The sequence below is a fragment of the Pristis pectinata genome, chromosome 3 (genome assembly GCF_009764475.1).
Source record: "Pristis pectinata isolate sPriPec2 chromosome 3, sPriPec2.1.pri, whole genome shotgun sequence".
Lineage (NCBI taxonomy): Eukaryota > Metazoa > Chordata > Chondrichthyes > Rhinopristiformes > Pristidae > Pristis > Pristis pectinata.
This window is the reverse complement of record NC_067407.1, coordinates 25,410,972-25,430,116: the sequence shown is the minus strand read 5'-3', so window position 1 is coordinate 25,430,116 and position 19,145 is coordinate 25,410,972. Positions and strand designations below refer to the sequence as shown.

The 19,145-nt window shown below is 38.4% G+C and overlaps 1 protein-coding gene across 4 annotated transcripts in view; it reads right to left on the bottom strand.

The window, feature by feature from the left end:
* Nucleotides 1-4,502: 4,502 nt before the first annotated feature.
* Nucleotides 4,503-19,145, bottom strand: part of ccdc24 (coiled-coil domain containing 24) — a 56,792-nt gene continuing 42,149 nt past the window's right edge. For 3 of the 4 annotated variants that reach the window (XM_052012897.1, XM_052012899.1, XM_052012898.1), the window contains exons 6-9: nt 13,764-13,818; nt 6,638-6,707; nt 6,191-6,308; nt 4,523-5,432 (exon numbers count right to left, since the gene is read on the bottom strand). In XM_052012897.1, coding sequence (XP_051868857.1) covers nt 4,706-5,432; nt 6,191-6,308; nt 6,638-6,707; nt 13,764-13,818 — 970 coding nt within the window. In that variant the 3' untranslated portion in view covers nt 4,523-4,705. Of the gene's footprint in view, nt 5,433-6,190; nt 6,309-6,637; nt 6,708-13,763; nt 13,819-19,145 lie in introns of all 4 variants that reach the window. The other variant, XM_052012896.1, reaches the window with a different exon arrangement.

The following is a 19,145-nucleotide window of genomic DNA, read 5'->3' as shown; positions in this document are numbered from 1 at the left end:
TTAGTGGAATCTGATAAGAAAGGAAAGTGTAAGTGAAACCAGATAGGGGAGGGATGCAGGGTAGATGGGAACAGTGGAGAGAGGGGAGGGGAGGGGAGGGAATAGAGTATGGGGTGATAGGCAGATGGAACCAGGTGGGGGGGGCGTGGGGAGGGAAGGAACTGGGTAACTGGGGGCTGGGGATGGCTTGGAAAGGAGATGAGCAAGAGGATCTGGGTGAGTTCCCCTTGCACTTTGCTTAACATTTTCAATCAACCTTCTGCAGAAAATGTGGGGAAAATTGCATTTTGTTTAGGTTCAAAGCATATTCAGACAAGAAGAAGAAGAATGACAGAGACATTAGACAGAATTTTGTAGGGAAATGGTGAGTTCCGCACAGAACTACTGGATTTTCTCCAAGCAAGAACCAGCAATGTGAGTATTTCAGCAGTTGCACGTAGAAATCCAGCACGTGCCAATTACTGTGCTGCTGATTGCACTCCCATATTGGACCCATTATACCACAGGAGCACAAAATTACATTAATTCCCCCCCTTACTATTTGAACAATCTGCACCAAATTGGACCTTTGCACAAGGAGTTTTCTTTTCAATAGTATAGAACAGCCGCAAGAGATTATGGCACATTTTAGTTATTTTAATTACTTGTTTGAGTATTCAGACAAGTCCCACTGTCTTTTGCAGGCAAGTTTGTAGTTAGTGTGGAATTAAATGGCAAGCATAGGCCATTCAATATATTTAGCTATATTTCCTATATTTAGCTAGGGACCTATAACACTTAAATGGTTCTGAAAGCATGCGAGGAAATTTAAATTTGACTTCTGCTGGAGAGACACTTTAAACGGGTGTACACACATGTACACCTGCTTTCCCTAAAAGTGCTCAATGATCAGAATGCTCTTGCAGAAACATTGAAAACACAAACTGATTTCAGAACTATTGTTAAAATCACATGTACCAAATATTCATGTCAATGAACCACTGCCAACTCATTACATCTAAAGTCACAGTGCAGCAATTCTGTATAAATTCTGAACAATGATCCTGCAACAGATAAAGCTCAAGAATCAGGTTCAGCAATCATTTATGTCCTTTTCCTTTCCCTATCATCTATCATGACTTCACACCACCTCTTTGGGGAAAAATTAATCACAAAAGTGGATGATTTCAATTAATTCACCAAGAGGCATTCTGAAAAATTCTTCATTAAAACATTCAGAATCAGAATTAGAAGGATCAGGTTTATTACCACTGACATATGCAGTGATGCTACCAGCCAGAATGCTCTCCACTGTACATCTGTAGAAATTTACAAAAGTTTCTTAAATATTACACATCTTTATGATATAGGAGTGGCCATTTGGCCTATTATTGATTCCAGCTCTGAGAGCAATCCCACTCATCGGTCTCCACTTATTCTCCTACCATCCAGTTACAAGGGGTAATTTACAGTAGCCTGTAGACCTGCCATTCAGCAATGCTTTGGGATGTTTGAGAAAATTGGAGCACCTAGGGAAGTCCATGCAGTCACAGGGAGAACATAGAAACTCCACAGACAGAATGCTATGCTGGGATTGAGCAGTACTCTCTGAAGCTGTGCGGCAGCAGCACTAATTACTGTCCCACACAGCAGCCCACTCTGGTAACCTTTCAGCCCTATGTCAAGAATCTAATTCTATGTTTTGTTAATATTCAAAGACTCTGCTTCCAGTACTCCTTTGAGGAAGAAAGTTCCAAATATTCAACTGTCTGAGAGAGAAAAATTTGCTTAGTCTCTGTACTAAATTGACAATCCTTTATTTTTAAAGAATGACCTCTAGTTCTAGATAATCCCAGAAGAAACATCCTCTCCACATTTATCCTGTCAAGACCCCTCAGGACCTTGTATGTTTCATTTGAACCCTTCCACTGTTTCAAATTACAGCAGATACGAGTCTAGTTTTTCCAAATTTTCCTCGCAACTTGCCTGTACCAGGTATGTGTCAAGCATATTAGTAGTCTAATGAGAAACATAAAACTGTAAAAACTTCTGTAGATAGGTATAAAGGAAAAGGTTAGCCAAAGTTAATGTGGATGTCTTACAGATAGAAAGTGGAGAAATTACACTGGGGAGTAAGGAAATGGCGGGAGCTGTAAGAACAATAGCATTAGTAAATAAAAAGTAGTATTGAAGAAAACAATGAGAGTGAAAGGTGATAAATCACCAGGACCTAATGACCTGCATCATAGGGTTTAAAGTGATGTCTATGGATATCCTGAATACACTGTTTGTCAACTTCCAAACATCTATAGATTCATTAGAGAATTATTCCCATAGTTTGGAGAGCGGAGAGAAGGCAAGAGAGGGAGAGAGAAAACAATGAACAATAGACTAGCTAACATGACATCAATAGAAGGGAGCATGTTGGGATCTATTAAAAAGGAAGAGGCAACAGGGTACATGGAAAATAATATGATTTATTAAAGAGAAATCATTGATATATGAAAATGAAATCTTATTTGATAAATTGACAATAGATAAGGGAGAAAACATGAAATGATGTGCTTGGAGTTTTAGGAGATCAATTAGATGCCACATAAGTGGTTACAAAACAAAATTAGAACACACAGTATCCAAGGTAACATTGACAATGTGGTTTTAGGATTGGTTAACAGTAGGAAAAAACTGGTTATTTTCAATTTGGGAGGCTGTGATTAGTGGGATGTCACAGGGATTGGCTTCAAGAGCTCAGCTGTTCAAAATTCACATCAACAATTTGGACGAAGGGATTAAGAGTGATATTTGCTAATAAAATAAAGATGGGTGGCAGTGTGGACTGTAACAAGGATGCAGAGAGGCTTTTGGGAGATAGAGACAGATCAAGTGAATAGGACATGGCAGATGGAATACAATGTGGAGAAAATATGAGGGTCATCTATTTTGGTTGAAAAAAATGTTGTTGTATGATGAAAGATTGAAAGATGTTGTTCAGAGGAACCGAGATGTCCTTGTATACAAATCACTGAAAGTTAACATATAGGTATAGCAAGCAATTAGGAAGTCAAATGTGATGTTGGCCTTTGTTGCAAAAGGAATTGCTCTAATCATGGAGGCCCCTGGTATGACCACAGCTGGAATGTTGTACTAGGTTGTGATCAAGGCAGGACACACTTGTGAGAAAGGTAGTACAGCAAAGACACACAGATTGAGTCCTGGAATGGTGGGTTTCTGATATAAGATGAGGTTAATCAGACTGGCCTATACATAATATTTAGAATAATGAGAGGTGATCACATTGAATTGTGCAAAGTTCTTGACAGGCTTTGCAGGATTGAAGCAAGGATATTTCACCTGGCTGGTGTTCCAAGATGACTGGGCCACAACCTCAAAATTAGGGGTTGACCTTTAAAGATAGAGATAAGAAGAAATTCTTCACCAAGAGGGTATGAACCTTTGGCATTCTCTATCCAAGAAGGTGTGAAGACTCAAATGATGAAAATGTTCAACATAGAGACCATTAGGTTTCTAGATATTGAGAATCAAGGCATTTGGGTTTGGTGCAGCAAAGTGGTGCTCAGGTTAAAGATCAGCAATAATCTTACTGAATGCTGGAACAGACTTGAGGGGCCAAATGGCCCATCCCTACTTCTATTTGTTATGTTCTTAGTATTTTAATAGGTTGTACCATACACATTAAAGTGTTTGGGCATTTTAGAAACAGATGAACAATTCACCTCAACATTTAAAAAGGTAAGTTCTCAGAAAAAAATGTAATTATTTTTAAAAGTTTATTTAAATTTCCATATGAAAAATACAAAGATGCTGGAGGAACTCAGCAGGCCAGGCAGCATCTGTGGAGAAAAGCAGGCAGTCAACGTTTTGGGTCAGGACCAAAGATAGGAAAAGGGGAAGCCCAGTATATAGGAGGGAAAAGCAGAGCAGTGATAGGTGGACAAAAGAGGGGAGGCAGGATGGGCACAAGGTGATGATAGGTAGATGCAGGCAAGAGATAGTGATAGGCAGGTGCGGGGGAGGAGGGGAGAGCAGATCCACCAGGGGATGGGTCAAAGATGAGGAAAAGAGTGTAGAAAAAGATGGAAAGGCTAGGAAAGGGAAGAAAAGAAGAGGCATGGTTGGGGGTGGGAGGGTGTGGGGATTACTTAAAGTGGGATAATTCAATGTTCATGTCGTTAGGCTGCAAGGTTCCAGGATGGAAAATGAGGACTGTTCTTCCAGTTTGCGCTTGGACTTCTCCTGGCAGTGGAGGAGGCCGAGGACTGACATATCTGTGATGGAGTGGGAGGGGGAGTTGAAGGGACTGGCAATGGGAAGATGCAGATCGCGGTTACGAATGGAGGGCAGGAGTTCTGTGAAATGGTCACCTAGTCTGCCTTTGGTCTCGCCAATGCAGAGGAAGCCATTCTTGGAGCACTGAATGCAGTAAATGATATTAAGGGAGGTGCAGGTAAATCTCTGGTAAATTTCCATACTTTATTCCAAATCATAAGAAAATAAACATCTTTAGAATTTAGTGTCATTTTTATTTAGCACACAACATAATTTAAAACATGAGGTAGTGAATGGAAGTAAATTAATCAAAATGCCAGTCTTAGGAACATTGGCTATAAACTAGATTTTTTGAATTGTAATTGAAATAACAGATTGGTTATTTCAAATCAAACCACACTTCTAAACTGGGACTAATTCACTGGAGACCGGCCTCATTCTATGTATGACCAGTAAGGCTGTCTCTGCAGGCTCTTCTCAATCTGTGTGTTGACTTGCCCTGAGTACCAATGGGCTTCTCAGTGGTAGGTGGTGCTGGATTAAGAATATGACCATCCTGTTGAGGAATTGAAGATAATACTTCAACAGGGCTTCTCAAACTTGATAACAATGTTCTGTTATTTTCTGTGGTGCAATGAACTCCAGTCTGGGTGGAAGAAACAATTGACTGCTGACCCATTAGAAAACCATTGGCTGATTGGGAATACACCAGTGCCTTTTGTCCTTCCTCTTGAAATGATGGTGATTCTTCTATAAAAGTTCTTTCACATGCAGACTCTATTTTGTTTGCACTTAAAGCCCTTGACTTATCATCCATTTTCTGTGGTTGAGTTTTACTCTGAGTTTTCACCTCAGAGCAAGCCACAGGACTACATGCACCTTTGGATGCAAGACATGTTGTTGATGCTCCCTTGCTATGGTAAGTAGGTTTTGATAAGTCCATAGTCCTACAAGAGAATCTCTGTGATGATGTAGTGAATATTCCAGAATATTTCAATTTTGTAGAACTATCTTTCATTCCACTAGCACCGGATTCGCCCAGAGGTGATGTACTGTGCTGTTTCATTCTCTGCTCCAGATCTGGTTCTGACTGGCCAGATGTTACCGTTGAAGAGTGACCTCCTTCTGATGGGTTGACTGCTGGATTGTTCAATCTCACTGTTCTCCTATATTAAACGAAGTGTTTACGTAGAACATAATTAGATAAAACTTTTATCAACAACTTTTGAGGCTGATTTTCTTCTAAGTGATGTATATGAATTTCCAACTTAGTGGAACCCCTATCAGTGGCAAATTAATTGTCTGGTGTACAATGGGTTTGTGCATGCTTACTGCATCCTGGTTGGTTACAATATTGATGAGCACCTGGGATGCATGCAATTTTGCTGCTTCAATCTCTGTATGTGTAATTCTGCTATATACAAGAACAAACAGACCTGAAGTAAGGAAGTAATTTCACAAGCCTATGCAACACATTATGATTTTAATATTATAAAAGATGCCAACTTGGCTCAGTGTTGGCACCCCTCCAAATTGGAACATTGTGGACTCAAGCCTTACTGCAGAAACACAATCTAGGCCAATACTTTGGTGTAGTGCTGATGTATTGTTACACTGTCTTTTAGTTGACAGGTATGTCAAAAAGGATAAAACTAATCCAGTTAATTCCCGCCATTAGACTCCTCCAAGTCAGTAGTAATGTGAGAAATTTCCATTACTAGGGTTTTCAACTTCCTGGTAGCTTGCTTAACCAAGCACAAGGAATATGCAAATGAAGTCCAATTTTATTCTGAGCATTCAGATTGAATCCATAATTTGCCTATCTTCAAGGTACAGGGATCCATCAACTAGAGTACTGGTGACTGAGCCTCCCTCCTCATCTATATTCTGAGGAGCAAGAAGCAGAGACCTGAACACATCTTACCTGCAGGATCTCTGGGAGGATCTGCACCCATACAGTTTGTGAACCTGTACCAGACTTTGTACTGATGGTGTTGCCAGCTGCAGGTCCCTTTCTAGTATTTTCCGTTCCTCTCGCAGTTCTGAAGATAAAAACTGAAGCTGTAAAAACATTCTGAAACAGTGCTTCCTCTCAAGCAAGTTACACAAAGGTAAGACCATGGATGGAAACAACAAAAAATTACTCAATCTGCATAAATTTATATAAATTTTAAATGATGTAAAAATCATAGAAGGGGCTACATTAATGTTATTATTAAGCACATGTTTTAAATAAAATCTTCATTTCATTATAGGACCATCTTTGCACATATATGCAAAATATTCACACAGACTGTGGAATATTTTGCTAATGTACAAATTGCTTATTTGCCAGTACAAATTGAAGCACAAAACTCACAACAGGACACACCTGCAATCGATGGCACTGCAGTTTGCATCTTAGGGTCCAAGCTGCAATTATGTTCTTCTTCTAAACACTCCTGCAGATATCACAGAACAGGGTTATAGTTCTGCTGTTAACATACCTTAAAACAAATTCCTCCTTCTCATGTTCTTAAGTATCAAGAAGCTTTCAATACTAAATTAGCTAATATTTTAATTTAATTTAAAAAGTACTTTTATTCTAATTTTTGTGCTTTATAGCAGAGTTGCCTACTTTTTATTTTGTTATAGACATTAATCTTTCTTCATTCACAGTTATACAGTATTTACCATTGGAATCACATTGAACTTGTAAAAATGTTCCTGAAAAGTTCAAGAGATTATTTCTCTTTCCTATGAATGATATAGTGACCATTCACTACTTTTCCCCACGTTACTAATAGTTAATATTAATGAGAAAGTTGGTTGAAGGCAATAATTATTTTAGCAGAACTGGTGTTTAGCTAAGTAATTTCTACTGCTGGGTTTGCATGTATGCCCAAAATAAATTTATCTTCTATCAACTTTATGATGATCTGCTTCCTAAAAAGGAATGCTGTGGAAAGGCAAATAAAAACAGCGATTAGGGTTAAAGAGCATTTGAGAAGAGGAAACAAGGACCTCTCTAGGTCTGACAGATCTCTCCTAATTCAGGAATCGAAGTGCAGTTTGATCTTTACTAATAGGGTAAATTATCCATTCATGAAACAAAAAAGCTCCACAGATGAAACAATCAGATTTACAAACCATTTGCAAAGTTTGCTTTCAGGTACAGATGTTTATTTTTCTCTCCCTAAAGCTTCTTATTTATAACTATGTACATTATGGCCCAGATTTTCCAATGATAACCATCAACAACTTTGGGATTTCCACACATGCATAGGAACACAGCAGTACTGAAATTGTGATTGGCTAACACCTCTATGTATACAATTACTGTCTAAACATAGTCAAAGGGGACAAGTATCCATACTATTTAATTCTCTTTAACATTCTCTTTTCATCTTTCAGAGGAAAAGTTCACCTATCATCGCCAGAAAAACATACATAGGAAAAATGTCATCATTTAAAATATGATATTTGCAAGAGGAAGAGGATCTCAATCCACTTCTTGATGCACAGGACTCAAAGTATGACATTCAAATAAATAAAAAGCTAATACTATCATCGAGGATGCTTGACACCCTGGCCATTCCCTTTACTCTCTTCTGCCTTCTAGTAGATATAGGAGCTTGAAAGCCAGGATGACCAGACTCAAGAACAGCTTCTTCCCCACTGCTATCAGACTTCTGAACCAATCACCTTTTTCACATCCAGTGGCATGGCTACATTCCCAAATCATTAATTCTACCCTTAATTTCTTTTTGCACTACTTCAGTTTGCATTATTTTGATTTCATAAAACCATTTTATCGTATGTCCTAAAGATCTGAAATAAAAATTGCATCAGTAGAATACACCAATTTCTAGGATGCCCAGAGCATTACCACAGTCATGAATAACTGATGCCTCAGAAGCCATCAGATCATTCTTACAGCCACCAACCAATAAATGCTGAGGAGAGCAACCTGTTATCCTAAGATAGATACCAGCTGCCATTGCTCGAGCTATGGCCTGGGGATTAGGCTGCAGTAAAAAAAAACTATAGGACCTGAATTTTTAATATTGTAAATAGATATTTAATTGGAATATTGCCTATTAACTCAATTGGTGAGATAGCAAAGCTCTAAAATCCACAGTATATTTTTATTTGTATATCAAACTTTTAGTCTTGTACATCAAGAAATAGATTTGGCATTAGCTAAAGAGAACTATTTACCATTAATGAAGGTTCCTGGGAAATGATGAAATAACATTGAGCAATTAATGGTGTTGGCAAGATACTCCAATTCCTGCTTACAAGCTGTACTGACAAGTTGCAACTGCTGAAGTTGCAAGTTCAAAAGAGAACCTTTAAAATCCATGATTGTTCTTATTGTCAAAATGCAACACAATTTCGTAATAGTCATCCTAGTGATGAAAACCTATGGATTTTAAAATATTTACTACATTACAGCGAGTTCTATATCTGCAATTTATTAACTCTGCTGAGACTTTTTCATAGCACCTTCCACATATATCAATAAGGAAGAGAGTTCAAATAGCAAGTCCAGTCATTGAAGAACAATCAGTAAAGCAAATATATTGCGCCATAGGATGCTGGGTTAAAACTGTATGCTGTTTGAGTTACACTGCACTTAGAAGCTATGTTCTAATTTTAGTATCCAATTTTGGTCAGCAAGATTCAAATCCTGGACACATCTTTGAGTAAAGCAAAGAATGATTCATAATATCTGGAGATAATTATGAGAAAATAAATAGGGGGGTTTCAGCTTGAGAGGAAGCAAATCAAGATATTCTTTTTTTAAAAAACAGTATGCGGTACAGAAAAGATCAGTCCATTATTACCTCAGACGAAATATGGGAGAAATAATGTTAAATCCACCTATCTCAATCATTTTTGAGCCTGGGAAATGTATTGCATTTTGGGAGTAAAAATCTTTCACACAGAAGTCTACATCCTATGTATTGGTTTGGTATCTAAAATTCACCTCATACTTTGCTAAATTTCCTCCGGGAGCTCCGGTTTCCTCCCACATTCCAAAGACCTACAGGTTAGGAAGTTGTGGGCATGCTATGTTGGCGCCACTTGTGGGCTGCCCCCCAAATCACTATGCAAAAAGATGCATTTCACTGTGTGTTTTGATGTACATGTGACTAATAAAGATATCTTATCTTAAATTTTCTTCGCATGTACCCAATTCACCAGTCCTCCCTGAAAGTCTGCTGCTATTATATTCACCATTTATTGCATTTCTGAAAACTTTGAAATTGCATTCAAATCCAGATTGTATACACTTAAAAATAAATTATGAATACAAAATCTAAATGATCATGAGTCATTTTGAATCTGGATTTTATTGTTAGATAAAATGCCTCGACGACTACCGACCAGTGGCTCTGACATCCACCATCATGAAGTGCTTTGAGAGGCTGGTCATGGCACGCATCAACTCCAGCCTCCCAGACAACCTTGACCCACTGCAATTTGCTTATTGCCAAAACAGGTCGACAGCAGACGCCATCTCCCTGGCCCTACACTCAGCTCTGGAGCATCTGGACAGTAAAGACACATATGTTAGACTATTGTTTATTGACTACAGCTCTGCCTTCAATACAATAATCCCAAGCAAACTTGTCACCAAACTCTGAGACCTAGGCCTCAACACCTCCCTCTGTAACTGGATCCTTGACTTTCTAACCAACAGACCGAAATCAGTAAGGATAGGCAGCAATACCTCCGGCACAATTATTCTCAACACTGGTACCCCACAAGGCTGCATCCTCAGCCCTCTACTCTACTCCCTATACACTCATGACTGTGTGACCAGATTCTGCTCTAACTCCATCTACAAGTTTGCAGATGATACCACTGTTGTAGGCCGTATCTCAAACAGCGATGAGTCGGAGTACAGGAAGGAGATAGTGAGCTTAGTGGAATGGTGTCATGACAACAACCTTTCCATCAATGTCAACAAAACAAAAGAGCTGCTCATTGACTTCAGGAAAGGGGGCGGTGCACATGCACCTGTCCACATCAACGGTGCTGAGGTCGAGAGGGTTGAGAGCTTCAAGTTCCTGGGAGTGAACATTAACAACAGCCTGTCCTGGTCAAATCATGTAGATGCGACGACCAAGAAAGCCCACCAGCGCCTCTACTTCCTCAGGAGGCTAAAGAAATTCGGTTTGTCCCCTTTGACTCTCACCAAGTTTTATCGATGCTCCATAGAAAGCATCCCATCTGGTATGGCAACTGCTCTGCCCAGGACAGCAAGAAACTGCAGAGTTGTGGACACAGCCCAGCGCATCACGGACACCAGCCTCCCCTCTTTGGACTCTCGCTGTCTTGGTGAAGCAGCCAGCATAATCAAAGACCCCACCCACCCAGGTCATTCTCTTCTATCCTCTTCCATCAGATAGAAGATACAGGAGCCTGAGGGCACGTACCACCAGACTTAAGGACAGCTTCTACCCCACTGTGATAAGACTATTGAACAGTTCCCTTATACAATGAGATGGACTATGACCTCACAATCTACCTTGTTGTGACCTTGCACCTTATTGCACTGCACTTTCTCTGTATCTGTGGCACTTTGTACTGTTACTGTTTTTACCTGTACTACATCAATGCACTGTGTACTAACCCAATGTAACCGCACTGTGTAATGAATTGACCTGTATGATCGGTATGCAAGACAAGTTTTTCACTGTACATCAGTACAAGTGATAACAATAAACCAATACCAATAGCGATAGGTTCAGAGTGAGGGCCGCTTTTGCGTCTTAGATTAAGAAACTTCTTCAAGAGGCAAAATAACTATAACTAACAGTCATATGGAAAAGTCAACTACCACATGATAAGTAAACTTAAAAAAAGGTCCTGTGATCTTTGTGCTGAAAGTAGGTCTGCTAGTTTTGGAGAATGAGGTATTTTCAGATTCACAGATATTCTGAAGTTAAATATTCCATGGAATAATGATCCTTTCAAAATCCACATGCAAAAAATGCACTGCAGTAAATACAACTAAAGCAAGGAAACAGATGTGGTAAGAAATCCTGTATATTTGCAGATTGGAGCTGTTTTTTTCCCAGATGCTAAATATTCCCCAGTGATTACATCAGAAAATATAGCCATGGAGACACACTAAAAGCAAATGGTTTGAGATGCTGAATGAATGGTGACATGTTTTACATTTTTACGGTAGATAAATTGCACACCTCTGCATTTTCCTTCATCAAATAAAGTTTCATTGAAATAAGATGAAAACATGTTGAAATAAAGAGAAGCATCCGGAAAGAAAAAGGACAGCTTAAGACCTAGCCTTAGAATATATTCAGCTGGCTTGAAATATAAACAGAAACCCAGCAAAGGCAAGTTTATTTGATGAAGAACATTGGGAAATTGGCCATCTGCTCATACTAGAGTAGTGCATGGAGTTTTCATTTGTTTCAAATAAATCTACAAGTAGATTAAAAGCAGTCTCCTCATGTAGAGACTAAATAGAAGTCATTAACAGGAATGTCAAATAGTGGTGCAATTATTTTCAGGAAGGGAGCAGGTTCGAATGCCTATGAAACACAGAAGTCCAGGTAACTTGAAAGTACTACAGAATTTAATGGTAGGATCTCATTTTATCTTCACCATTTACTGACCTCCAGCCTTTCATTGGACCCTGGTATTTATGACAATAAACTAATCTGAATCTGTTGGGCAGAAAGACTGTACTGCTGGAACTGGAGAGCAGAGAGGGGTTGGTATGAAGAGGGGGTGCACAGGAAGGAAAAGGGAATCTTGGTTGAAAAGATATTAGAAATGGAAGTCCACAGGGAGAATATTTGATAGAAATCTTGGGGGGGGGGGTGGGAAGGGTTACAAGTATTGAAGATGTGATATGGGGTATAATCCATTTGTGGAGCTGGGTGGGGATATATAATCTGCTTTGCTTGAGGAACTAGAGAGGAATAAATTTTGGTCCTCCTGTCCTATGAAGTACTGGAAATGCATTTAACTATATGGTCTAGCCTTCCAGCTTCAATATCTCACTACTTAGCTCTTGAACAATTGGAAACCAATGCTGGAGATGATAACTTCAAAGACAATTAATATTCCTTGCAAAAAGACCTTATTAAGGACATTTATCTCTGCAGTGAGTAATTACCTGTATGTTTTGAAGACCCTAACTTGGGACAAGTAGGTTACTTGCAATAATCCAAATACATTTCCATTAAGCCAACAATCGGAGCCAGGTTGTGATCATGATTTTAATATTGGCCATTTTAATCACCCATTTCCTCTCACTACACCTCTTCTTGGGATAAATATTGGCCAAGGCACCGGGATAATTCCCCTGCCTTAAAGATCCAAGAAGGAAAATGATGCTTCAGCTTCTCATACGAAAGACCACAGAGGTCACAGTGCAGCACTCCCTCAGACTGAATCATCACTTGTGTTCAAATCTTTGAAGCTTTTAATTTTATGATTCTGAACAGCTCAAGTTAACTCATGATAAATGTATGCACTGTAAAACCATATTTTCTGGCAAGCCATATAAGATGTCATGATGACCTTTATTGTGAAGGAGTTGGAGTTTAAGAGTAGGGAGGTTTTATTACAGTTGTACAGGGTGTTGGTGAGGTCACTCATGGAATACTGTACACAGTTTTGGTCTCCTTTATTAAAAGAGGATACAATAGCATTGGAGGCAGTCCAAAGGAGATTCATCATGCTAATTTCTAGGATAACTCTCTCATCCCATCAAGGGAGTCTAGACAGTTTGTGTATATATTCTTGAGAGTTTGATAGAATGAGGGCTGACTTCAATCAAACATAGAAGATTCTAAGGGGACTTGACAAATGTTGAGATGCTTTCACTAGTGGGAGAGTCGCAAACAATGGGGCATAGCTACAAATGAAGGGGCTGGTCACATAAAACTGAAATGCATTAAAATTTTTCCTCTCAGAGGGGAGTGGATCTCCGGAATTCTCAGTCCCCAAGGATGGTGGAGGCCACATCATTAAATATATTTAAAGTAGAAATAGGTAAGTATTTGAAATCAAGGAATTGAGAGTTAGGGGGAACTGGCATGGAAGAAGAGTTGAGGCTTAGCATATATCAGATGTGATCACATGGAATGGCAGGGCAGGCTTGAGGGGCCTGTACCCTATTCCTGCTCCTATTTTCTTGTGTTCTTATTTGTCATTTTCAAGTCCTGCCTTGTGAAATAGGGTGCTGGAGATGGAAAATAGTATTGGAAAGCAAAAATTCATCCCACATTGGAAGGTAACTAATTCTACACAGATACCCAAACATTGCACTTCACTGAAAACCTATTACTTTTAAATATATGGATTTTATGCAGAAAATTCCATTTCAAACTGCAACATAAATGGGACTGAATTCAGATACATAAAAGATTTGTGAATAAGATCTCAGAGGTGAATTTAGGGCCAAATAAATCAGTAACATAAAGCAAGTAAATAATGAATTACACCAGATGAGTTCAAAGACACTTTACCTGTAAGAACTGGATATATTTCTCCAAGATTTTGGACTCTTCTTGTAAAATAGATCTGTAGAAGACATGGATACATACATAAAGCTTAAATGAATTGCTTGAAATATCCAAACAACATCTAAGTTTCAGAAGCAGAAGTATTCAGATTTTTACTGCAGGATATAGTATTGACTGTCCAAATCCTTTTAAATAGTAATAATCTGCTAAAATTAGGTATCCCTCAAACTTGCATCAAACCTCTGTCAGCAGCTTCACCACTTCAATGTCCTAAAATCACATTCCTGAAGAAATGATGTGTTGACAATCTTTGTCACTCAGATGTTGACAAAAAAAATAAAAAGAAGAGAAATATCACAAATTCTCAAATATAAAGCCTGAAAATGTTGCTCCACATAGTAGACCCACAGATTCAATAAAAAAAATAGTTAGCAATTATACAAATTATCTTCAGTTTACTTTGGACAACATTCACATAAGTTGATGTATCCATCAAACTCAAATTTTGCTATTCATTTTTTTTTTGAAAGACCATTCCAGGCTACCATATTATAATGGCTATAGACACAATCTTGTGGGAACACACCTTCACATTGTTGTAAATAATATTTTAGTGTTTTAAACATAACCAGATATCCAGGAAGTGGAAGCTTCTATAAAGAGTTCTATGTTGCACCAAATCTATAGCAAATTTAATGCATGTGGCTGAGGGACAATGGCAAGTGTAAGGCACTTGTTCTACTTGCACATTCACCCTTACAGATACACAAGGTTCATTACAAGAACACAATATTGTATGTTCATTTACATTGGATACAGAGGAACAGTATGAACAAAAGCTAAGTTTTCATGTTTGTAGTAAGATCTTATTGTGTTCAGTAGGTAACAACATCAAAACCATTCCAGAAATGGACCTAATCTAAACTGATAATTCACTCCAGTGCAAAGGAAGTATGGCCCTCTTGTATTACCATCACTCAAATGAAACAATAAATTAAAAGACCTGCCTGCCACCTCAGATGGTACACTAGTACCAACAAAGAAAAAAAGGTTGTGATGCAACATCCTGGTCAAAGGTACTCAACTTTTGGAAACTAAATTTTTTATACAGATAAAAGCAATAACATTTGCAGATGTTATGTGGTTTGATGTCATGTAATCAGAATGTCACATGATGAAACCTCCAGGAATGCTCCAACTAATGCTGGCAATTCGAAATACTCTGTTACATCAATTAAGTTGTAAAAGAAAGGGAACAATCAATTGCATTTACATGGAGCCTTTCACTTCACAATCAAAGCACTACATTTTGAACATGGTCACTTTTACAATTTCTCTGGCAATGTTGTAAAATAGACAAATTGTGCACATCAAACTCCCAAAAATAGCAATACAATAACGATTAGATAATGGCCTAGAAATCCACATGCACTGGGTTTTTTTTCCCCCCAAATGCCATATGTCTGAAAATAATTTTTTTTCTGGGACTGGACACAACTGCTAGCATTTCCAGGTTGAATCATACTACTTAGGAAATGAGACCTATCACTCAGGTCACAAATCATATTTGATGTGCACCAGATGTGTATCAAATGGCATTGTTCCCTACCAACCATGTTTGAGAAATTAGACTACTTTGTTATAACTGCTCAGAATATACGTTTCAGGATATATTTTGCATGCACAGAGTATTGCCATAGCTCTAGCACCCATACTAGATAGGCATTAAGATGCCAATAGCAAAATGGTCACATTGTGCAACATTACATTACAAATCTACTGTATTATATTGGAGCTAAAAGGAGAATCAAAGGATGAAGACAAGAAGAAAAAGCTTGAAAATTGAATGAAAAAATAAATACAAAGAATTCACCAACAGCACAATGAAAACCTGCATTTTTCACAGTTTACATGAAAAAAATGTAAAAACATACAAAAGAAATCAGGCAGTAAAAAAGTTTGTATTTTACAACATCTGAAAAATCTGATTTTAATCTGGAGTAATGAAATAACAGGTTTTGTCATGTAGCTTGAGGCATACTTCTGTCATATCACAATCGTAAAAAAAAAATTACGTTTCTACATACCCCCAAAGAACAGGTAAGAGGGCTAAGGTAAATGACAACACAAATAATCTAGGTTTTTTCTTTCTAGTTATCCAAAGGGACTATTACAGAGTTTCTAGTCATGTTAATATTCACATATGATTATGTGCACCTAGCTGCCTGCCTCACTCATCTTGGAATCAAACTGGAGATATCAGGCTGTGAACCTCCTATGATTTTCATTTTGTGTAATGATATATCAATAAAAAGAACAACCCATGATAAATTATTTGAACATTTATGCCTGGATTGAAATAGACACCTAATTCGGTCATTGGTGTGGCTTGGAATAGGAAGGCAAGTGCTCATTGCTGTTTCTAGTCATGACAAATTTCATTTTCATATTTGTTGTGGATTGTAACCATCATAGAATGGTTACAATACAGAAGGACATCATTCAGCCCATCATATCAGCAACAATTTTCTACCAGAGCAGCTCACTAGTTCTATCCCCCCAATGCCTATCCCTCTACCCCACCCTGCCCCTTTCTTCCTAGCCCTGCAAATCTTCAAAGATTTATCCAATTCCCTCTTGCACACCACAATGGCACAAGCCTCCATCACATCTGCAGGCAGTGCGTTCCAGACTCCAATCACATGCTGCATAAAATAAAGCTTTTCCTCATTTTATTCTCTTCCCCTTTATTTTGTACCTGTGACCTCTAATTCTCAACTCCACCACCAATGGGAAAAGCCTTCCACTATCTACCTGGTACTTCATTTTTTTAAATACTTCTATTAGATCTCCCCTCATGCTTCTCTAAAAAAAAACACTCATCCTCTCTAATCTATCCTTGCAACTGTAGCCCCTCATCCCAGTAGTCATTCTACTAACTCCTGCAAAAGTATCCTGGAGACAAGAAATGCACCATTTCAGAAACAAATACTTGAGGAAATTCTATGATACACATTCAAAAGTTTTTACTACTGTAATAGAATCTCAAGATGACATCACTCTTGGGGACATGAGGAGTATGCAACATATGACGACAATCCAATGAATTGGGTTCTTTTGGTATGAACAGTCATGGCTGAATGCAAGAAGACAGTGATGCTTTGAGGGTGGCACACACCAAAATTTACCTGTGTAGTTTAAGGTAAAATGTTTTCATGGACTAACCACATCAGTGATAAGTCAGAGACTTCATATTAAACTGTGGATCGCCTTTCTTCCTCCACACATCCAACAGGAGCAGCTTACTCTTTTTAATGCTCTTTTTCTTCAGTCCCTCAGAGTCGAGGGTGACTTGGTTCCACTCCGGTTTTGTGGATTTTGAGATGGCTAATGAGACCAATGGAGAAAATGCAGATGGGGGAAGAAATGGCTGAATGTGGGTAGGTGGTCATTATGCAGGGCTCCTGTCTGCTCCCCTCAAGATTCTCAATACTATCGCAAATACCCCTTCTCCACTTTGAGCTGACATGGGGTTGGAGGTTCCCAGGAGTCAGCAGGAATGTTGCACTTCATATAACAATATTTATGTTTCTGCAACAGAATATGTACCTCACAATTTAAAACTTAAATGTCATTAACTCTACTTCCTTGTTTTATGTAGGCATATGATACAAATAGGATATGCAATGAGGCACCAAAGATGCTGGACTTATCCCAAAAGATACTGCGAGGAATTTTTTACCATAAATTTAATTGTTTTTCTAGTAGTATTTATTAATACAATTAAATGTAATTTAAAAATATTTTGTAGTTTGTTGAGATTTATTATATTAAAAATTAAGTTTTAAGAATGGATAGAACAACACTTTTAGAAGCCTAAAAATAAAGCTACTGCAAAATAGCTAACACCATAAACGTTGCAATTACTGAGGTTAATGCAAAATATTGCAGAATGGGCAAGGCTTGGATTAAAAATTGCATTTCATCCTTGAGATCTGTTTAGGATCCAGAAACACTCAGCATTTCATTTAATCGCATAACTGAACAAATTCATCTATTACTCTGACAAGTTTGAAAATCAGTCAAGTTTGCAATCTGAAGTTTGGTTCTCTAACAGAGTGTCACTGAAGCAAGACTGTAAAATCACATGGGATAAACAATGGCTGCATTGCCCTCTTTTTGCCACTCATTACCTACAGCTGTGGTACTCAGCCACCTTCTCTACTTTCCATGTTGGTCTATTAATTCCAATGAAAGGATTTTTCAATGCTATTTGAAGTAAGTAAAAGTAACAAAATGATGCAATTTTTATTTCATTAGAATATGCATTTCATTTCAAAACAATAGTCTCTTTGTTGCTAAAATGGTAATTCTGAATTTTTCAACAGCAAATTCCCTTTGGAGTCTGATACTTTGATATTCTTTGCTTTCCTTTAGTCTGCATGGGATGTTCATTGCATTCCAGATGGCATGTATTATACTTGGCAATAGTTAAAATAATGAGATTTAAAGTTAACTGCTGAGTTTTCCTTATGGAGTACCACATTTAAAAAATAAATTCTCTGTATTTAATGGATGATGATGATGACAGGTTAATTATGATTAAGATTGATGATTACGATAAACATAGGCAACATGATCTATTTAGGCAGAACCAGAACAATACAGCACAGGAACAGGCCCTTCCGTCCACAACGTCTGTGCCGACCATGATGCCAAATTAAACTAATCCCTTCTACCTGCCCATGATCCATATTCCTCTATTCTCTGCATATTCATGTGTCTATCTAGAAGCCTCAAACATCACTACTGTATCTGCTTCCACTGCCACCCCTGGCAGCACGTTCCAGGCACCTACCACTCTGTATAAAAAATACTTGCCACGCCCTAAGCTTTCCCCCTCTCACCTTAAAGCTAGGCCCTTCAGTATTTGACATTTCTACCCTGGGAAATAGATTGTTTACCCTATCTATGCCTCTCATAATTTTATAAACTTCTATCAGGTCCCCCCTCAGCCTTCAACGCTCCAGAGAAAACAATCCAAGTTTGTCCAACTTCTCCTTATAGCTAATACCATCTAATCCAGGCAGCATTCTGGTAAACCTCTTCTGCACACTCTCCACAGCCTCCACATCCTTCCTGCAATGGGGCAGCCAGAACTGCACACAAAACTCCAAGTGTGGCCTAACCAAAGTTTCATACAGCTGCAGTACGATTTCCTGACTCTTATATGTAATGCCCCAACCAATGAAGGCAAGCATGCCATATGCCTTCTTATCACCCTATACCATACCATAGAACCATACAGCACAAAACAGGCCCTTCGGCCCACCATGTTGTGCCATCCATCAAACAACCCTCACACTACCTAACCCTTTCCTCCCG